This window comes from Panicum hallii, chromosome 4, assembly GCF_002211085.1.
Source record: "Panicum hallii strain FIL2 chromosome 4, PHallii_v3.1, whole genome shotgun sequence".
In the NCBI taxonomy this organism is placed as follows: domain Eukaryota; kingdom Viridiplantae; phylum Streptophyta; class Magnoliopsida; order Poales; family Poaceae; genus Panicum; species Panicum hallii.
This window is the reverse complement of record NC_038045.1, coordinates 7,438,888-7,458,004: the sequence shown is the minus strand read 5'-3', so window position 1 is coordinate 7,458,004 and position 19,117 is coordinate 7,438,888. Positions and strand designations below refer to the sequence as shown.

At 47.2% G+C, this 19,117-nt stretch overlaps 3 protein-coding genes across 3 annotated transcripts; 2 read left to right on the top strand and 1 right to left on the bottom strand.

Moving 5' to 3' along the window:
- The first annotated feature begins 1,941 nt into the window (after positions 1-1,941).
- LOC112889897 lies at positions 1,942-4,996 on the top strand. The gene is made up of 2 exons (XM_025956687.1): positions 1,942-3,430; positions 4,875-4,996. The coding sequence occupies exon 1, from the start codon at positions 1,945-1,947 to the stop codon at positions 3,409-3,411; it is 1,467 nt and encodes a 488-aa protein (XP_025812472.1). The 5' UTR covers positions 1,942-1,944; the 3' UTR covers positions 3,412-3,430; positions 4,875-4,996.
- On the bottom strand, positions 3,669-4,981 carry LOC112889898 (1-aminocyclopropane-1-carboxylate oxidase 1). Its single transcript, XM_025956688.1, has 3 exons — positions 4,850-4,981; positions 4,551-4,765; positions 3,669-4,444 (listed from the first exon to the last, which is right to left on the bottom strand). The coding sequence occupies exons 1-3, from the start codon at positions 4,949-4,951 to the stop codon at positions 3,880-3,882; spliced, it is 882 nt and encodes a 293-aa protein (XP_025812473.1). The 5' UTR covers positions 4,952-4,981; the 3' UTR covers positions 3,669-3,879.
- Positions 4,997-17,132: 12,136 nt separating the features above from the next.
- Positions 17,133-18,476, top strand: LOC112890308 (xyloglucan galactosyltransferase KATAMARI1 homolog). Its single transcript, XM_025957221.1, has 3 exons — positions 17,133-17,302; positions 17,394-17,540; positions 17,639-18,476. Exons 1-3 carry the CDS (start codon positions 17,133-17,135, stop codon positions 18,474-18,476), a joined length of 1,155 nt encoding a protein of 384 aa, XP_025813006.1.
- Positions 18,477-19,117: the final 641 nt, after the last annotated feature.

The window sequence follows — 19,117 nt, the reverse complement described above, 5'->3', positions numbered from 1 at the left end:
GATTTTGATGCTGCAAAAATGCAGGTAGAGAGTAACTTGATCTGCACGGCTGAGAAGATGATAGAGCTAAGCTTTTGATTGTACACACACGTGTCTACGTTTCAGCCTACAGCTGAAGTTCGATTTTCAACATCCAACTACAAAATCGGATAATAAGAACCATTCAATTGTTAAAACCGGATAAATTTGGCCCTTCAGATGGTTTTAAAAGTAGTTTTGTACAAAAAAATTATTTTTTAAAAAATTCTGGTTAGATCTTAAAAATCTAATTCATTTTAAATCAGAAAAATATAAACCTAGTACCAAATTTTTTATAAAAATATAACCTATCTATTGTTACTCTATTTGAGTCTTATTTATTCAAAAATAATAGGCATACCTATAAGAAAATAAATATTAGGAATATGAAAAAATTGGATCCAAATAGTGCCAATAGATAGGTTACATTTTTAGAAAAATGCTGGCACCTGTTTCGTATTTTTTGATTGAAAATGAAGTACTTATGAATTTTTTGAATTTTTTAGTTAAAACTTGAATATTTTTAATTTTCATAAAATGAAAATCATCTTTGAAACTATCTAAAGAACCAAATTTATCTGGTTTGGACAGTTGGATGGCCACCATTATCCGATTTTATAATTAAAAGTTGAAAATTTGACTTTTTTGATAGTTCGAGGTATGAACTAAACTCTTACATTTTGGATGACAATAGAGGGAGGGAGAGAAAAAAAATCAGAGTCCCCGAACTCAAAATGGCCGATTATATGCAAATCGACCCCAAATTCACATTGGAGATCGAGTATATTCTCGGAAAACACTAGGAGCAAAAATTAGGACGAACAAGAGATTAACCAGTGCTCACTCCCAATGTCACTGACACTGAGCTCCCTTGCGTTGCGTAGTGGTCCTCTAAGGGGACTCTGCAATTAGCACACACAAGAAGTTGCTCACTTGGCTGGCCAGTCAGGCCAAACTGGGAGTTGGTGACCGGCTCCCATCTTCGCCCAACCACCGCGAACGGCGTGCAGCTCGCATCCATGTCCTTGCATCTGCGTCACGGCCGGCCTTGCGATTAGGAGGATCGATCCATGGGCATCGGTGGTCGGCGGAACATCTCATCACCGCGCGCCCGGCCGGTCTTGGACGCGGTGGCGCGTCCGCGTCAACGATTTTCCGGCAGGTCGGTGCACGATTGGTTGGTGGCTTGCTATCCGTGCGCCTTGCTCTTCGATCGTGTAACGGTGTGAATCTATGTAAGGGGCCACGCTCCCCGGCTCCTCGTCTCCCTGGCAACCATAGGGGAATTTTAATAGGAAATGAATAACAGGTAATGTAGGCACCAAGTTAGAAAAAAAATAACTCAGAAGGTTTGTAAAATAAGTGAAATGACGGCATGCAACTACTTCCAAAGAAAAATCTAGTACAATTATGCAGTACAACACGGCATGTTTTTGACAAAGAACTAGAAACTAAATCTGTTATTTCAGTATCTCGAAGTTGAAGGTGACCATAGAGATAGAGGTACCTGCGTAAGAGTACGAGAGAGAGAGTATGCGAGTTTCTCCGTAGAAAAAAAAAATCTTTTCGGAAAAAAAACTCATGAAGGACGACGGGTCGACGGCACTGCAGCCCACGTCTTGACAAAAAGTATGTGATAGCCAGCCCACTCTACACGTACATGGTGTATATAGCCCAGATGTTCCGCTTGTAGAAAAAAGGGCCTTAGTAACTACCAGCCCACGTAAACTTAGCGCCAGATGGAAATAAAAATTAGCCCGTTATGAAATCCCATCAGGCTAGTTTTAAATGGGCTAGAGCCCAGAAATAGACGGAGCTCGAATTTACACTTGAGAGAAAACAAATCAATTTTTTCTGTCTCAAATAAAACGCGGGAAACCGCCTCGTTCACGCGCAGTTCCCCGCGAGAACCCACCCCCCCAAACAATGGAGCAGTGGCTGCCGCTGTTCCGCCACCTCCTCGCCTGCCCCGTCGCCAACGCCGACGCCTTCTCCTCCTTCCCCGCCTCCGGCGACTGCCCCAGCTCGCCTCCCCCGGCGGCCGCGCTCCTCCGCCTCCTCGTCTCCCCGGCACCCACGCTCCCCGCCTCCGCCCCCGACCCCGACCCCACAGCCGCCATCCTCTTCCAGACCCTCCCGCCCTTCCTCCAGTCCCAGGCGCTCTCCTTTCTCGCCTCCTCCGCCGGCCTCCTCGACCCGCACCTCGTCCGCGCCCTCGCCGCCCGCGTCCTATCCGGCCCGCCTGGGCGGTACGGATTCTGGGCCCGTCGCGGCGCCCGCCACCTGCTCGACGGATTGCCCGAGAAGGAAGGCGTCCCCGGTGTCGCCTCTGAGGAGTTCGTTGATGGATTCCACGAGCCGCCTCCGTGTCTTAAAGAAGCGGCGGCGCGGGCGCGTCCTGTCTTGCCGTGGCTCCCTGTTGATTGCCGGAGCGTCATGGGGGGCGTGGCCCCTGACCGTGGTGGTGGGGATGGTTTGGACGGGATTGGGTTGGAGACGTTGGTGCTGAAGCAAGACGAGGATTTGGAGATGCAGGAGGCTGGGTGCGTTCTGCCACCTCAGGCTCCTCCGCTTGCAGATTTGATTGTGCAGAGGGCGCTGGATTTGCAGAAGGAGATTGTGACGGTAGAATCTGTCTTGGTGGCCAAGCGAGTGGTGAAAGATTTGCAGGACCTTTGTGTTGAGTCCAGGAATGCTGCAGCAGTGCTTAGTTTAGTACAGCCGTGGGAAGCTGATGATGACACTCTAAGGGTCTTGCTTTCCAATTTACTGCTTCCAGAGGATGGAGTGCAAAGAGGAGGGCTAGCACTTGTTCTGTGTTCTGTTTTCCTACCACAGTTACTCGAGCTTCAAAGACCACCTTCGTCGGTTCTTCTTTCCGCTGCGTTGGATCTCTGCAAGCTCCACCCAGCTGCAGCACTGGAAGCTGTACTCTTTCCACTGGTTCTTAGAAAGGGCGGGCTAAATGTTCCCCAGTGTGATGTGCTAACACGTATTGTCAAGGAGTGCATGCATCCACTGCATGTCGCTGCTTTCTGCCATAGGCTGCTTTCAGGGGAGGAGCAAGATCGGAAACCAGTTTGTATGCCTCAGCATCACGAGAATGTTGGCACTCATTTGGTCTGGACGGAATCTCTGTTCGCTCTATTTTACAGCATTCTCAGTCAAGATATTTGCTTGACACCAAGCACCATTGGTGAGCTAATTTCTGTAACTGATGAGCGGGCATCAGAGTTCTCGAGGTCACTGAAATTTGGCAACTTTATGCTGTGCTTAGTGTCGAAGTGTTGGCATCAATGTAAGAATCAGAGGGTTTTGCTCGAGAGAGCTGCTGAGAGAACCAACACTTTCCTGACCAAAGCTATATTGGCAAAACTGCGCCCTGCAAGTTGAAGTTAAATGTGAATAACTTGTGAGTCTACATTTCTTCTTCGATCAGCTGATGTTTTAATTCCCTTGAAAGGTCTGTTTAATTTGATAGAAGTATAGCTATGCATGCACAGTGCTTTACATCTACTAACTTAACCATGCAAACCTGAAGACTAGTTCATATACAGAGCGAGTAATTTATTATTGTGTATATGTTAAATCTTAGCATTTAAGATTCATAATTAAATAATGGCATTGGCATCTTCATAACCAACATGACATTTCAGTGTCTGAAGATACCCATATGTAATAGTATATTACATTAAGTACAGGTAGTGCAAGCCGTTTATTCTTCAAACAGAAAAACACTGAAAGTAAATTGTATATCTCAACACTTCACCGTTCCTTAGAAGCACTACATACAAACGCATTTACACAGTGATGCTGTGTTGCTGCACAAGATACTTCTTTGCTCTGGGCTTCTGACATAACTCACTTCAGTATTTCCTTTGTTGTCTGGAACCTTGATACCTTATCAGTGAATTTGGTAGTAGAATAGAAATTAAGGTAGTCTTCGAAACGATATTGGCTAGGATATGTAAGCTTTGGAGCTGGACAGATAATGGCATCAGCACCAGGGTTATAGAATGTTGCAATAGATAGGCGGCTCCCATTCTTGTTGGGAAGAACCCGATGGCATATGCTCTTGTAGATTCCATTGGTCATCACTTCAATCTGATCCCCAAGGTTTACAAAAATTCTGTTGCCTTGTGTTGGAGGTACTGGGACCCACTTACCATCTTTCAGAAATTCCAAACCTGGGACTAACTCATCTTGCAATAGAAGTATGATCCCTCCAGCATCAGTGTGTTCCCTGAGGCCCATCACAAGCCCTGGATGACTGCACTTGGGATACTTTGCCACCTTGATGCCTACAGAAGGTTTTGAAAATGCCTTCTCGATGTAATCCTTGTCCAACCCAAGATTTTCGCTCATAGCTGCCGCGAGCTGTTCAGCCAATTTGATTACTTCTTCAGCATATTCAACTACTGTTATTCTGCACAGTTCATTGCATCATGTTAGTTTCCTTATAATTTTTTTATATAATTTACAGCAGATGATTACTGGAAATGGTAAAATGTTTTACTTTATTACAAACTCACCTAAGCAGCTTAGGAATATCATGACTGTTTGATTTTGGCTGATGACGATACATGAAACTGCACTCCCAGTCAACATTTGACGAAATTTTCTCATAACCTTGGATCGTTGCCATCTCCGAACTGTAGAAGTTCTTCTCCATGTCTTGCTCATAGTGTTTGTTCACCAGTCCCTTCATTTTATTCATAAGGTCCTCATTGACCCCATGATTCTCAAGCTGCCATACAGTTCAGCATGCAGATGTTAGAAAATAAAGTGAAATTGTCTTCATCAAGACATCGATGCATACATCGTTACTTACCCAAAAGAAACCCCATTGCGCACAGGCATTATGGAGGAGTGAAAGTGTCTCTGGCCTCTTCTCACCGTACAGCTGATCCATCCTTATCACTGGGATCTCCATTTCCCAAGAAACTGGTGAGTAGCAGTCTAACCAGATGTGTTGTTTGTTCTTCTCAAGTTGGTACGCTACATCTACAACCGGCCAGGTATTTATAGTGGCCTAGACTAGATAGGAATGTTGGGAATATCCTTCTCGAGATTGCTAACATGACGTCGTTTAACAATGAAGGAAACCTTGCTTTCTCATGAGGTTTCTCTGTAGAACCATGTCCAGATACGTGCCGCTATTCCCGTGTGATTTAGCTAAGATAGCTTTGTGGCATCCTTCGAGACTCACCAACATGGTTGACCTATGAGCAAAACATGGTCGCTATTTGCTTAATTCTGTTTTACTTCCGTATATTAATGAATGTTAGTGTCAGCCATCTCGTTGTTATAACTACTTCCCTGCAAGATTAACTCTCTCTGGATCAGTTCACCGCCCTGAGTCATGGTAACGTCGCAGATGCTGGGAGGAGTGAAATCTCAACCTTGAGATCTCTTTCAGGTCAGACTAATCATGGTAGTTGGCTTGACTTTGCGATTCAGTGCATGCGGACCTGCGCGCGGGGTCAATCGATCGCAAAGTAGTTGAATTGAATCCGAAACCATTCGTTGCATTTCGTTTGTCGACGCAAGCCTAGATTCTCTCAGATTTGCTGGATTTTGTTTGCGAATTCTTCAAACGGCGTGTGCTAGTTCCCTGCATGCCAAAATTAGGGCTGGTCCGCTCATCTTTACGCAAACATTGTTAATCTGACAGTTGCTTGATAAATTGCCTGCACAATTTTTTGAAATGTTGGTCGTTCATGCTCTAGAGCTGAAGTTATCAGGTCGGTCCGGCGGTTTGTTGATAAATTGCCTGTGCAAATGGCCATTTCAAAATGTCTATCAGTTTGATAAATGGCTTTAGGGCATGTTTGGCTGCCGGCCGCTGGTTGCCGAGCCAAAATTTGGCCCCTGACCGCTGATTGCCGAGCTGCAGCGTGTCTGCCGGCCTACTGCGCCGTGTTTCCGCGCCTCCTGTCACCTTGGCGCGGCTGGATCGGAGTTCGGAGATCTCCAAAGCGTGTCGCTGCGGATGATGGCAAGCAAGCAAGCAATCCTACAGCACGCGCGCGCCCGCAGATACGGAGAGGGCGGTGACCGGCCGGCCAGCGCGAGCGGGCGCCACCTGCGCGTCGGGCGGGGCGGGCGTCAAGTCTACGGTCTCGGGCGAGGCCAGCAGTGTTGACGGACTGGGGCTGGGCCCATCAACATCATGGATTCATGGAGTAACGGCTCATGCTGCTAATGGTTTGGACGGAAACCGGGTTGAGCGGTTTGGTTTGGTTTCGGGAACAAAACAATTTGGCTTTGGTTTGGTTGTTCCTGCGCGGAAATCGTTCAAATCCACGAAGCAGGTGTAGCTCTGGACGACGCGCATGCACAATTGCACATACGCACACACGTGCTCGGCGCCTGTCGACGTTTTCGTAGTATTGACTAGTGATTTTATCTGCGCGCGCGCTCGTATAGCCTAGCTCTCGAGGGTATAGAAATCATACGGGTTCGGGATCTAACACTCTACGTTCAGTCTCAATCGGATCGTGTTTGTGAGGTCGAGGGCTTGAAGTTTGCAGTAGAGATTTATAAATAGGTTGGCTAGAGGTTGAAGATAACCTCCAATCGATGAGGATGATGAAATATCTAGAGTTACCAGAACAACAGAGAGGCCTACACTCCCTTTTTATACGTTCAAAGGGAGGTAGGTATAATGGTCGATCGGGAGCTAAGGCGAAACCTATCTGTCAAACTCCAGCGGCTTCGCTCCTTCGTCCCAACCTTAGTCGACCGCTCGCTCCCCTCCGTAGGCTGCCTCCGGTGGCCACCGTCAGATGGCCGGGCAGTGGCGGCCTGCGGCTGAGCCCCGGCCTAGCTCGCCTCCTCCCTCCATCTCCTTTCTCTTTTCCCCTACCCCTACCTTCAAACCTAGTCACCCACCGTTTTAAGCCGTCGTCGGTCGCTGGGCGCTAGATTCGGCCACCCTTTCGCTGGTTCTAGTCATGACGCTCCTTTTTCTCCCTCACCAGCATTTGCAGTCACCGGCAACTGGTTGGGGGCACCGCCGCCCACGCCGCTAGCGCGTCAGCAACAATGGTTGCTGCTGCGGTCTCCACATGGCTGCCCCCTCCACTTCTGGTGCTCTGCTCTGCCTTTTTTTGGTGGCGCAGCCACCTTCTTGGCCGGAGGGGGCAGATCGGTTGCCGGTGGTCAGCCCTGTCGCCTGGGCCACGCCCACCTCGCCGGGGCCCGAGCCCACTTTGCCCAGTGCAGCCATTTTTACCGGCCTAATGCGGTCGAGGCTTGGCTACCGTCTGCCTTCGACATTTTTGGCTATGGGAGGTTGCTGCGGGTGGTGTCCACGGTCGGGTTGAGATTGTCATCTATTCCTGCCGGTGCTTCATATGCACATGTTCACCATGTTGTCATTGTTTAGTCGCTCCATTATCTCTAGCGGATGCTTGGCCGCTATAATTTACTTCTCTGGTGGATGTTATGCCGTCGTCATCACCTTTAGCGGGTTACCGCCATCGTCATTTGGAGGAAAAGCTTCTGCTGTCGTCGTCATATGCTTGGCGGGCGATTGTTGTGCTGAATGGTTTGGACGGATGCTTTGCTGTGACATCATGGTGGATGCTTTGCCACCATTGTGATCTCCTTCGACAATCATGGTCACGATGTTTCCTTTTGTGCAGGATTAGATGTTTTGGTCGTTGCTGTAAGTTAGGTTTGTTAGGCTGGGTGATTTCTTTTCCTTTGTCTCGTGCTGCTTTGGTTCGCTTTTGGTCATTTGCCACTTGCTCGGTGGTTATGTAACTCTGTGCTATGAGGGCTCTAGTTGCATAGTTGTAATTCTCTTCCTACTAATAAAATACATGCTAAGGCATGTTCACTAAAAAGAGCATTAAATTGGTCCAATTCAAAGTAAAAGGATGAAACTGACTCTCCGGTGATTGATGAGGGACGAAAGTATCTATTTTCCAGCCACAATATACATGTATTGCATTTATGATAGAGTGTATTGATTTTTTGTGACTATATATTGTAACCAAGAAACCAGAGTAATTTTGCGCTCAAAAGAACAAGGTTGTACCTTGCTAGTTTCTACTTGAGAACTCAAAGGACCACTTTGGATAAAGGGTGTTGCTTTATGTTGCAGTAACCATCTGAGTGCATAAAGGTTTGAAACTGGAATAACAGACTTGAAGGAGAAACCACGTAGCAATGGCGGATGGAATCGTACGGGTATACTGCTTGATTTGATTGTTGGAAAAGGAATGGTACCGGAGTCTTGAATCCAATAAATTGAAAATTGGATTTTGTGTCTTGTAGTAAGATGTATGCTGGTCCAATGTCCTACCATAACACTGTCTTTTTCAGGTATTTGTGGCCATGTGGACTCCATCACCAATCAATTCACTCTGGAAAAAGTTGTTGTTTGGTGGTCGATAAATAAATTGGAGATCTAGGAACAGTTGAGCTGATCGTGTACATTGATCCTTTTTTTGTGAAAATTAAAGCCACTCAAAATATTGGCCGACCCGAATTGCTAGCATAAATATGGAGTATTAAGGAAGGACAAGTACATTGAAGCCGTCTAATAGGTAGTCTCGTGCAATGACACTTTCATCTTAAAATAACTTAACAGATAACATCTATAATAGGTTATTATTTTTTTCTCGTAGTAGTATCATATCCCTTAATTTGTGGAATGAAAAAAAATACTATGAGTAGTTGTTGTTACAACTCATACAATGGTGAGGAATTAATCTCATAGTCCTTAAATTTAGCGTATGAGACGGTTGTTTTGTAAAACAATCGTCTCATTCTCTCTCTTCTCCTTGTCTCATCCATATCATCAAAAATACTACATAAAATTGCATGAAACAAGCTATAATACCGCTGACCGTGTAGCAATGTACTTACCCTCGACTAACTCGTCCAAACAATGGTAGAGTTAAACCCTGGAGCGAGGTCTATCTGGGAATCCAGCCTTCCAGCAATGGAAAGTTTTTGAACTTAACAGCAATGGAAAGTAACTACCCCAAGTACTTCTATTTGCTCTTCTTCCTGATCGGCTCATGGCTTCTCACCTGCCTCCTCCACTTCCGCCAGCCGCTCTTCCACCTCTTGGGAAGCGGCACGGCAGTTTTCCTCCCATTCTTGTGCAAGGCGAGCTTCTTTTTTTTTCTGAAGAAACAGGAGGGGGAGATCCCCTAATAGATATATTAAAGCTTATAAAAAAGTTACAAAAATTACAAGAGATTAATTATTGCTAAAGTTCTCTAGCCATATTGACATGAACGGAGCATTCCTTGTCTTTGCTCGATGGATAACCATTGCAAAGTTATACTTGAAAATCTCTATTGTGCTCTGAACGGAAGGTGCAACTGAGTCAAAAATAAGAGCATTTCTTGCCATCCAAATGCTCCAGCTCATTAAGATGATTATTTCCATGAAGAATGGTACTTGTAAATTTGCTCTGAAGTTTTCTAAGATTTGCAGTGGATCTTGATTCAAATCACTGTCCAAATTCAGTGAAGACCAGCATTGCGAGGTAAAATTGCAGTGAAGAAAAAGATGCTCCAAAGTTTCTTCAAGCTCTTGACCACAAACTGCACAATTATAATCTTCAAGTACCATGTTACGTCTTCTGAGCAACCCCCTTGTGTTGACTCTGTCTTTTAGTAAGAGCCAAAAGAAAATTTTATGTTTTAACTGACAGCACGATTTCCATAGCCACTTATAACTAGGATGCGTTTGAAATTGCCCTTTCAATTGCTTGTAAGCCTTTGAACATGAGTAACTTGGACGCTACATATATGACCATGAGTCATTTTCTGCAGACACTGGCAGGTTTGACAGCAGGTTCTGAAGGTCAGTGTATTGAGTAAAAGCTTCCTCTCAGAGAGGTAAGTGGAAGATGCTATGGAGATGGGAAAGTGATCTGGCCTTCTGTAAGGATATGGATTTATTCTTTGTAAAAGAGTACAACTCAGGGAAACACAATTTTGGGAGCCAACCATTCCACATATCATCCCATAAATAGGTTGCAGATCCAGGGAAAATGTTCGACATCGCCATCCCCTTATACAGATCAAGAAGCTTCAGAATATCTCGCCATCAAAATGAACCCTTCTTTGTTGCACTAGGCAATTTACCATTCTTGTAATAATTATCCCATATTAGATTTACCCATGGCAAGTTTTCTTTGTTGAAGAATTTGTGAAGATTTTTTAGGAGAAGAGCCTCATTTTGCACTCTAAGGTCAATGACCCCCAATCCACCCTCTTCTTTTGGCAAGCAGACCATTTTCCATGCAGCTTTAGGTGGTTTCTTAGAATTGATGTCTGACCCTCTCCATAAACAATGTCTTCTATATTTGTTAATCTGTTCTATGACAATGATTGGTATTTTCATGGAGCACATCATGAAGGTTGGAAAAGATAATTTTACTGAGTTCACCAAAATGAGCTTGCCTGCTTGAGAAAGAAGGTTAGAAGTGACTAAGATTTTCCTTTCACATTTCTTCACCAAGGGCAGGAACTCCTGAACTGTAGGCTTTGTTGTGCCTAGGGGCAGACCCAAGTAGGTGAATGGGAGACTGCCAGTGGTGCAACCAAAAGTATTTGCAAGTGATTGATGTCTCTCTTCAGTGATATTAATAGGCACCATGGCAGACTTTGAATAATTAACCCTTAAGCCAAAAGACTGAGCAAATGTATCCAATATTCCTTTTAGGTGTGATAACTGAGTTTCACATGCTTCTAGAATTATAAGTGTATCATCTGCATATTGGATTATAGGGAAATCACTTCCAGCACCTGCGGGTAGAGGCAAGTTCAAGTGTCCCTTGGCTTGGTTGATAAGGGATTGTAGAATGTCAGCTGCTAGGACAAATAATAATGGTGAAAGGGGGTTGACGGTGGGTGAGTACCGCAAGCAGGGATTCATGGGAACCTCCATTCATGGGAACCTCCGTTTAGAGATTCGGCTAGGGGTATAACACGTAGTAGGGTTTCAGCCTTATGACGATCAAGAGACAAAGGGGTTTAGACAAGTTCTGGCCGCTGTGAGCATAACATCCTACATCCTATGTGGAGCTGGTAGTTGTATTCAGTTCAGTCCCTTCCCATCCCTTTACACATTACCTATCTATTCTATTTATAGCCTTCCCTGTTGGCCTCGGGGAGAGGCGTACTGCCTTGAGTGTGAATGCGGCGCCTTACGAGGGACGCCGACCTGCAAGTGGCACCCGCCCGCCAGACAGGGTCCTGCGCCGTGGGTCAGGACTGTCGTTGCCTGGGTCCTCCTCGAGGGACCCCAGGATGCCCTAAGGTCTCTCCCGGGCTCTGCTTATCGCTTGGGGCTGCAAGTGGCGCCCGCCCGCCAGACGAGGCCCTGCGTCATGGGCCAGAACTGTCGGGGCCTAGGATCCTCCTCGAGGGACCCCGGGATGCCCCGAGGTTTCTCCCGGGCTCTGTGCATCGCCCGCGGTCTTTCCTGTGCGCCGCTCGGGGTTGTAGATGCTCCTCTCCATGCCTGTTCGATGTGACGGGAGGCGTAAGTGGTGGGGCTTCCCCCACTGTCCATTGCCAGACGATGGGACACGACCCGGAAGTGGGGCTCCCTCTGTTCTAGTCACCCCGCCGTCCGTGAGCATGCCTCCCCCGTAATCATGTTGTTTTAGGGGGAAGGCGCGCTGCCCCTGGGCCTCGGCCGGTCGTAGCAGGACGGGTGCATTAAATGCGCCGACAGGCAAATCCCTTCTCCACGAAGGGATTGCCATGTCCTGGGGAGGTGCTTGGTCTCCTGCGATCTTGGGTCCTCTAAAAGGTGCTTCAGTTTAGCCCATTACTGCTAATGGGCTAGGAGGGCCTTTCGGCCCATTTACCTTTGGTTTGTCTAGGGTTAGGGGGATCCCCGTTCCCGTGGTGCTGATGGGGTCTCCCTGTCTTACACACCTCTTGTAGTGAAAAACCTTTCCTGGTACCCCATTCAGAACAATAGATGATGTCCCTGAATTAAAGATCATATTTATCCACATTAACTATTTTGGATCAAAACCTTTGTGCTCAATTAATTGCAGAATGAATTGATGCTCCACTTTGTCAAATGCTTTCTCAAAATCAAGCTTCAGAATTACCAATTCTTTTTTTGACTTGTGACACAAATGCAGATACTCAAATGACCAGGCTAAACAGTCTTGGATCGTTCTAGACTTGATGAAACCATATTGATTGAGGTGAATGATGCTTCTAATAATCAATTGCAGTCTATTGGCCAATAGCTTAGTGATGAGCTTTATTGAACAATTTAACATGGAAATAGGCCTATAATCTGCAGCTGTTAAAGGATTCTCTTTCTTTGGAATTAATGCCACATAGGAACCATTAATACTTTGTAAACATACACAACCCTCATAGAAGGCATACAAAAGCTTATAGAAGTCAGGTGCAATAATATGCCAGAATCTTTTAATAAAATCTGTATTAAAGCCATCGGGACCTGGAGGCTTATCTGTAGGTAGACTTTTGACAACTTCATCTATTTCTTCTCTAGTGAATGGTGCATCCAAGAAATCCAGTTCATGTGATGTTTGAACTAGATTAGCCAGATCTATGGAAAGGGAGCTGAATTCTGACACACCAAGTCTCTCTTTGAATGCCTCCCATAAGACATCAGCTTTACCATCATGATCAAACAGTTGTTGCCTTGAATGATTCTGGAGGAAAGTGATGGAATTCCTTCTGAATTTTATAGTGGCATTTGCATGGAAGAATTTTGTGTTTCAATCTCCAAATTTGACAAATTTGATATTACCTCTTTGTTTCCAATATATCCTCTGCTGGTCAAGGAGAGAAAGGAGTTTTTCATTTAATAACTCCTTGAAGCCGCATTCAAAGATGGATAAGTCTCTATATTCCTCCAAAACATCTAAGAAGTGGATGATCAACTTGATGTTGTCAATCAGCAAAGAAAGATTGGAGATGTGGGCTTGCCAAGCTCTGAGTACCCTTCTTATGTTCTTAAATCTGGCCATGACAATTTTAGCTGGATCAGAACAGGTAACAGGCACTGTCCAACCATGATTGACTATTTGCAAGAAATTTGAGTGCTCCATCCAATAGTTCTCGAATCTAAAAACTCTAGCTCTTGTGATTTTGGTGCCGATATGGACAACACAAGGTGCATGATCAAATGACTGCATTGCTAGGGAGGTTGCCACTGTATTTGGATAGTTGGAGGTCCATGAAAGTGAAGTGGACATCCAGTCTAATCTTTCAAGTAATGGGGAGTCCTGTTTATTGGACCAAGTAAATAATCTTCCTTTTAGGGGAATCTCCACCAGACTCAAAGCACTTAAAGCTGCATTGAACATGAAAATGTCATTGGCATTAGCACCTTGCTTTTCTGTCTTCAATTTTTCTTATTGGATTAAAATCTCCAACGATTAACCAGTCCACAAAATCTGGCATCTGTATGTTTTTGAACCATTCTATTAAATCACGTTTCCCTTCATCTGTACATGGCGCATAAATGTTGGTTAGAATCCAAGTTGCCCCTGAGGCAAGAGAGGTGAATTGCAGTGACTGTGTGTATTCATTTTGAAAAAAAGAGTTCACCGTCAAACAGAGAGCCTTTCCAAATCACAACAGTACCACCTGATGCACCACGTGATGGCAAAAAGGAGTACTTATTGAAAACCACATGAGCTATATTTTTTATGAAGTTCCTCTCAAAGCTGTCTTTTTTTGTCTCTTGGAGGCAAATGACATCATATTTTGATTCAACAATCTTATCTTTAACATCATTCAATTTTCTGTCAGAATTTAGACCTCTGACATTCCAAGAAAGAACTCTCCAGGTTCTATTATTATCGCAATGATTCATTATAAAGAGTTATATAAGCACGAGAAACCAAATGCACAGCACAAGGTTGATTAACCGAAAAGTCAAAGGAAAGACAGGCAACTGCTGACAAGTCTAACATCAAGTTTACAGACCAGCACACATAAAGATCCCCAAAATGAAGCAGGAAGGAAACAAAAGCCATAAGTTTAACCAGGACAGTCTGAACGATAAAACCAGTAAACAAAAGCACACAGTACCTGGCCATATTGAAACCCAATACATCATTTCTTTGGCTTCTTTCTTGGTGTATCTTCAGAAGCCGAAGCACTCGGCCCTGATTCCTTGTTGTTCTTCTTGCCCCTGGTCTGTGCCTGAGATGGTGCATTTTTCTTGCCTCTGCTTTTGCTCTTGGCTTGCAGTTGTTCAGCTGAGACTTCCTCTGGGGCCATCTTGGCAAAAGTCACTCCAAGGTTTTTAATTAAAGTAGTAGAAAGAGTAGGAGGGGAGACATTGCAGGCCAAACAATTTTTTGTCTGGGCAAGCTTTCTTTCTGAAGCCTTGATTGAGTTGTTTGATTCTGTTGCTCCTTCTCAGTGTGGAGGCTTGCAGAACTGGTTCCTCTGTGCAATACAGTATGGTCTCCTATTCTGGTGTGGCAGTTGGTCGGGTAGATTGAGTCAGATTCTGACATGGGAGCTGTTCTTTGCTAGGGCAAATCTGTGGTAGAGTGAACTGGATAGTGCCATGTGCTGAAGTGCCAGTTTGCAATACATCCCATGCCTGTGACAGAAGGAACTTTCTGGCCCATTCAAAGTGGGTTGGAGACATGAGAATGGTGGTAAAGAAGTCTGACCAAACACTGGGAATCTCAACTGTTGGAAGGTTAGAAACTCTGCTCTGAGAGAAATGGTTGGCCCAAAGCCTGACAGCTTGAGCATTGCAAATAAAAGTGGGCTGGGTCATTGGGCTAAATGTTTCCAGGACAGGATCCGCCAGAAAGTTGTTCACAATGTGGACCATACCAACATTCAGATGCTGGTTAAGAGGTTGTGGTGGCTGAGCAGGTAGAGCCAAAACTATCTCTTGGCTTGGTTCTTGCAGACTCGACATAATAGAGCTAGTGGAGCTCAATGAACCAAAATCCTCTGAGACTTCGTAGCTGTGCTGTTCCTCTTACTGGTCCTCCTGCTGATTAGGAGCTGCATGTTAAGGTCCCAGTCATTACCATGCAATTGAAAAGGTGGAGGATCTCCTTCAATCACCTCATGCTGAGATGCATTCTGGCCTTGAGGCCCATTTTGCCAATTCTCTGCAGGGGGGTTTGCATCAGGAGCTGCATTCATCTGCTGTTGATGAAACCCTGGCATTTGCTGACCAAAACCAAAGAAGTTGATGGGTGGTTCCTGACCATTGCTATTATCAGGTTCTGGATCCTCATCAGGAGTTAATTCCTGCAGCATCTCCTGTTGCAAAATCTCACATTGAACCGTCCAGGATTCTCCTTGTGCCCTTTCCCCATCAGTGACCACAATGAAGTGAGGGACAGATTCAAGATCAATAACCCGAGCCTTAAGTATCAGCCTACCCAGTTTGTTAAGATCACGCTCCCAAGAAATCAAGCGACCAAAAGAAGTGATTGCTTGCTCAAGACATTCCTGTGCCCAGTAATCAAGGGGTAAACCCAACAACGTCAGCCAGACTTCCCTATTAAAGTTAAGGGCTTTCCAGTTTCTACCACGATTGGTGTTTCTGGAAAGTAAAGTTGCAATTTCCATAGTTGTGTGGACCAGATGACACTGCATTGTCTCTATCATAGACATACTCAAAGCGTACGTAAGCCTGACCTAGGTAACACGGCTGAATGTCTCATACTGGCACATGAAGATGCTCATCAAAGAACTCTACTAGCACTTCTCGGATAGTGTTGAAAGGTACCTCATGATCGGGCATGCCATTAATGGTGACGATCGAGACATCCTCGTTGCGGGATTGCGGCCGAGCGACCACTGCGCGAGCCTTCCTTTCTCTGTGCAGAATCGCCAGAACATTGAAGCCCTCTGGAGCAAACGGAGCAGGATTGGCACGCAAGTAGGCCATCTCCCGTGGCGGCGATGGCCGCGGCGACGGCGAGGAGCTCTGGGGTTTACTGTTGCTGTTGCTCGGATTAGGGGAGGTGACGTCGGGGAAGCCGAGGGGTTGCTTTGAGTTGTTGCAGGTCGCAGTAAATCCGCGAGGGAGTTGCAAACTGGGGCCACTTGTCAATGAAAACCATTTGGAGAAGTCCCCCTTGTACCAATCTGAACGACTTGGCGTGCTGACCTGACGACCAATGTTGACCGGAGATGGCTTGGGGCAGCCCTGCGCCACGTGCCCCCAGCTGAAGCAAGCATGGCAACGGATTCCGGACTTGCAGGCAACTCGGTCATGTGCCGTTGAGAGGCACCTGGTACATCTCCGGAAACGAGGCAACTCGGAAGACCGAAAGAAATTTGAATTCAAATGATGACGCGAGTTCTTCGCTGGGATCGGCCCCAATCTATCAAACATTGATGATTTGGTGTTGGAACCCGATGCACGTGCAAGATCATGAGAAAGGCGGCTGAAGACCGAGGCAATTGGAATCACCCTCTGATTGGTTGGCCTTTTCAATGGCACAGTGTTTGCACCCGAAAGAGGAGCTTTGGCCGCATCGGTATAAGAACGATGACGCTTTCTGGAAGAAACCGTAACCCATTTGAATTGTGGTTGATGATCGGCGGTGACGGCCAATTTTGCTTTAGAAAGACCAACCTCATTGGCGAGGAAGAAAGTAGCATTTGAAACTGTCACAAGCAAACTGTTGCAATTGATAGGCAAGAAAGCCCACTGCCTTGGAGGAGACCCAAAATTCGCAAACACGATCATCCACCTCTGTCACACAGAGATCAATTGCCTTGGCACCAAGAACGGATTGCAAAAGAAAACCAGCTGAATCATGGGTGAGACGAAAGCGGCATCTACCAAATGCCACCAAGAGACGAAAACTTGGCCTAGAACCCGGTGAGAGAGAAGCGACGGGCACACGGAGGAGAGATCTGACCTTGTTAGTGAAGGCACGGCCTGGCGCCGGATCAAGAGCAGAGAAATCCATGGTGAGAAGCTAAGATCAACAGGAGGAATCATGGCGAATTAGGGGCGGCGTGTGGAGTCGCCCATCCTCTCTTCCTTCATTTCATCCTCAACTTTTCGTGTGACCTGCTCGGCGGCAGCTTCCGGAACGTCGACGTCGGCAGGCAGCGGCGTCGTGCGACGGGCGGTACGTGCACATGGTGGACCTGCCGCCACAGTTCGATGTCTGCGCCGAGGGGTCTCTGGCGTTCGAGAGCGAGCACAGCATTCGTCAACTCATGTCCAATGCCGGGATCGGCCCGGTGCTCCTCCCCGCCGGGGACCGCAGCGACGGCGAAGACGAGGATATCGTCCTCAGCACCGGCTGGTGAGCTACTCAAACATGTGCTCCTGTTATTAGTCACGCAGGGATTGGTTTTGCGAGACAAATGATTTTGCATCGCTGCACACGATGGCAGGTACAACACGAACCAGTACGCGCTGGAGGTGATCTTCCACCACCGGATGCGGCTGTACGAGTCACCGACGCCCGGCGGCGGCGACGGCGGTACGGTGTACGTGCCGTACTACGCGGCCATGGAGCTGCAGCCGCACACGTGCGGAATGTTCAACGCCACGGTGAGGGACGGGGCGACGGAGCAGCTGCTGCGCACGGCGGCCGCGACCACTTCATGGTGGCCTCCAAGACCCCGTGGATGTTCAGGAAGGTGCCGGCGGCCGGTGGCGACGACGACACGGGTTGCGGCAACAGCTTCATGGTGAAGCCGGAGTCCAGGAACATGACGGTGCTCACGTGCGAGACTGACATCTGGGAGCAGCCACAGCGAGACTTCGCCATGCCGTACCCGAGCTACCTCCACCCCTCGTCGGCCGGTGAGGTGGCCGAGGGGCAGGCGCGCGTGCGCGCCGCGCCGCGGCCATGGCTGTTCTCCTTCGCCGGCGCGGGCCGCCCCGGGATGCTGGCCATTCGCGACCGCATCTTCAACGCGTGCGACGCTGCGATCCCGCGCCGAAGCTGCGGGAAGCTCGACTGCGGCGGCCTCGAGGGCAGCATCACCTGCCGGTCACCGCTGAAACTCATGTCCCTCTTCACCTCCTCCCGCTTCTGTCTACAGCCGCAGGGCGACTCCTTCATGCGCCCCTCGTCCGTGGACGCCGTCATGTCTGGCTGCATTCCCGTCTTCTTCCACGAGGCCTCCACCTTCGAGAAGCAGTACTACTGGCACGAGAGGGACCCGGACAGCGACCGCGGTGGCCGGAGCAACAATGACCGCCGCTACTACGTGTTCATCGACCAGGACGACGTCCTCCAAGGAAAGGTGGGCATCGAGGAGGCTCTGAGCAGGTACACCGATGATGAGGTTGCCGCCATGAGAGAGGAGGCGATCAAGATGATCCCGAGGTTCCTGTACAAGGACCCCCGGGTGAGGTTCGCAGGAGACATGAGAGACGCGTTAGACATCACCATTGATGAGGTGATTGCGAGGATTGGTAAGGAGAGGATTTGGGAGGGAAATATTACAGTTGCCAATGACTTATGACATTCTATGGAATTTTACTGATTTTGGTTGTGTTGACGTGTGTTTGTTACAGTCACACTAGTACTATAAATCTCAGTCTAACGATTTCTGCTAAACTCTCAGGTTGCCAACGCACGTGGGTAGGGTAGATTAAAATAAAATTATTGACGTCATCGCTGGTAATATTTTTTTTCTAAAACATAGGATGTGACTCTCGCAAACTACAAAATTGCAAATTTAGAACTCCAAACATCACACTTCGCAGTTTTACCATTACTAACATTGATTTCGCAAAAATAGGACTTCAAACATGTGCAACTTGATTCTACTGCCATTGGATGTATTTCCTCGCTTTTCTATTTTTTCTTCATGTACTTGGCAGGATGAAAAGACCATTTTGCCCTTCCTCTTTAATTTCTGCACCACACTTGATATATTAGGCGTGACGTGCTGCCTTGCCGCCGCCGCCCTTGTCAGGCAGGCAGACCGCCGCCGTCACCTGGGCGTACTGCACGGACGCCAGGAACCGCCGCCTCACATCGGGCCCACCGGCCGTGCTGCTGTTCGGCAACCTGCTGTGGTTGCGCCACTTCGCCGCCCACGTGGAGCCGCTCCTGCTTAGGCTCTTCGAGCGGTAAGGCCCCATGGTGACCCTCCGGATG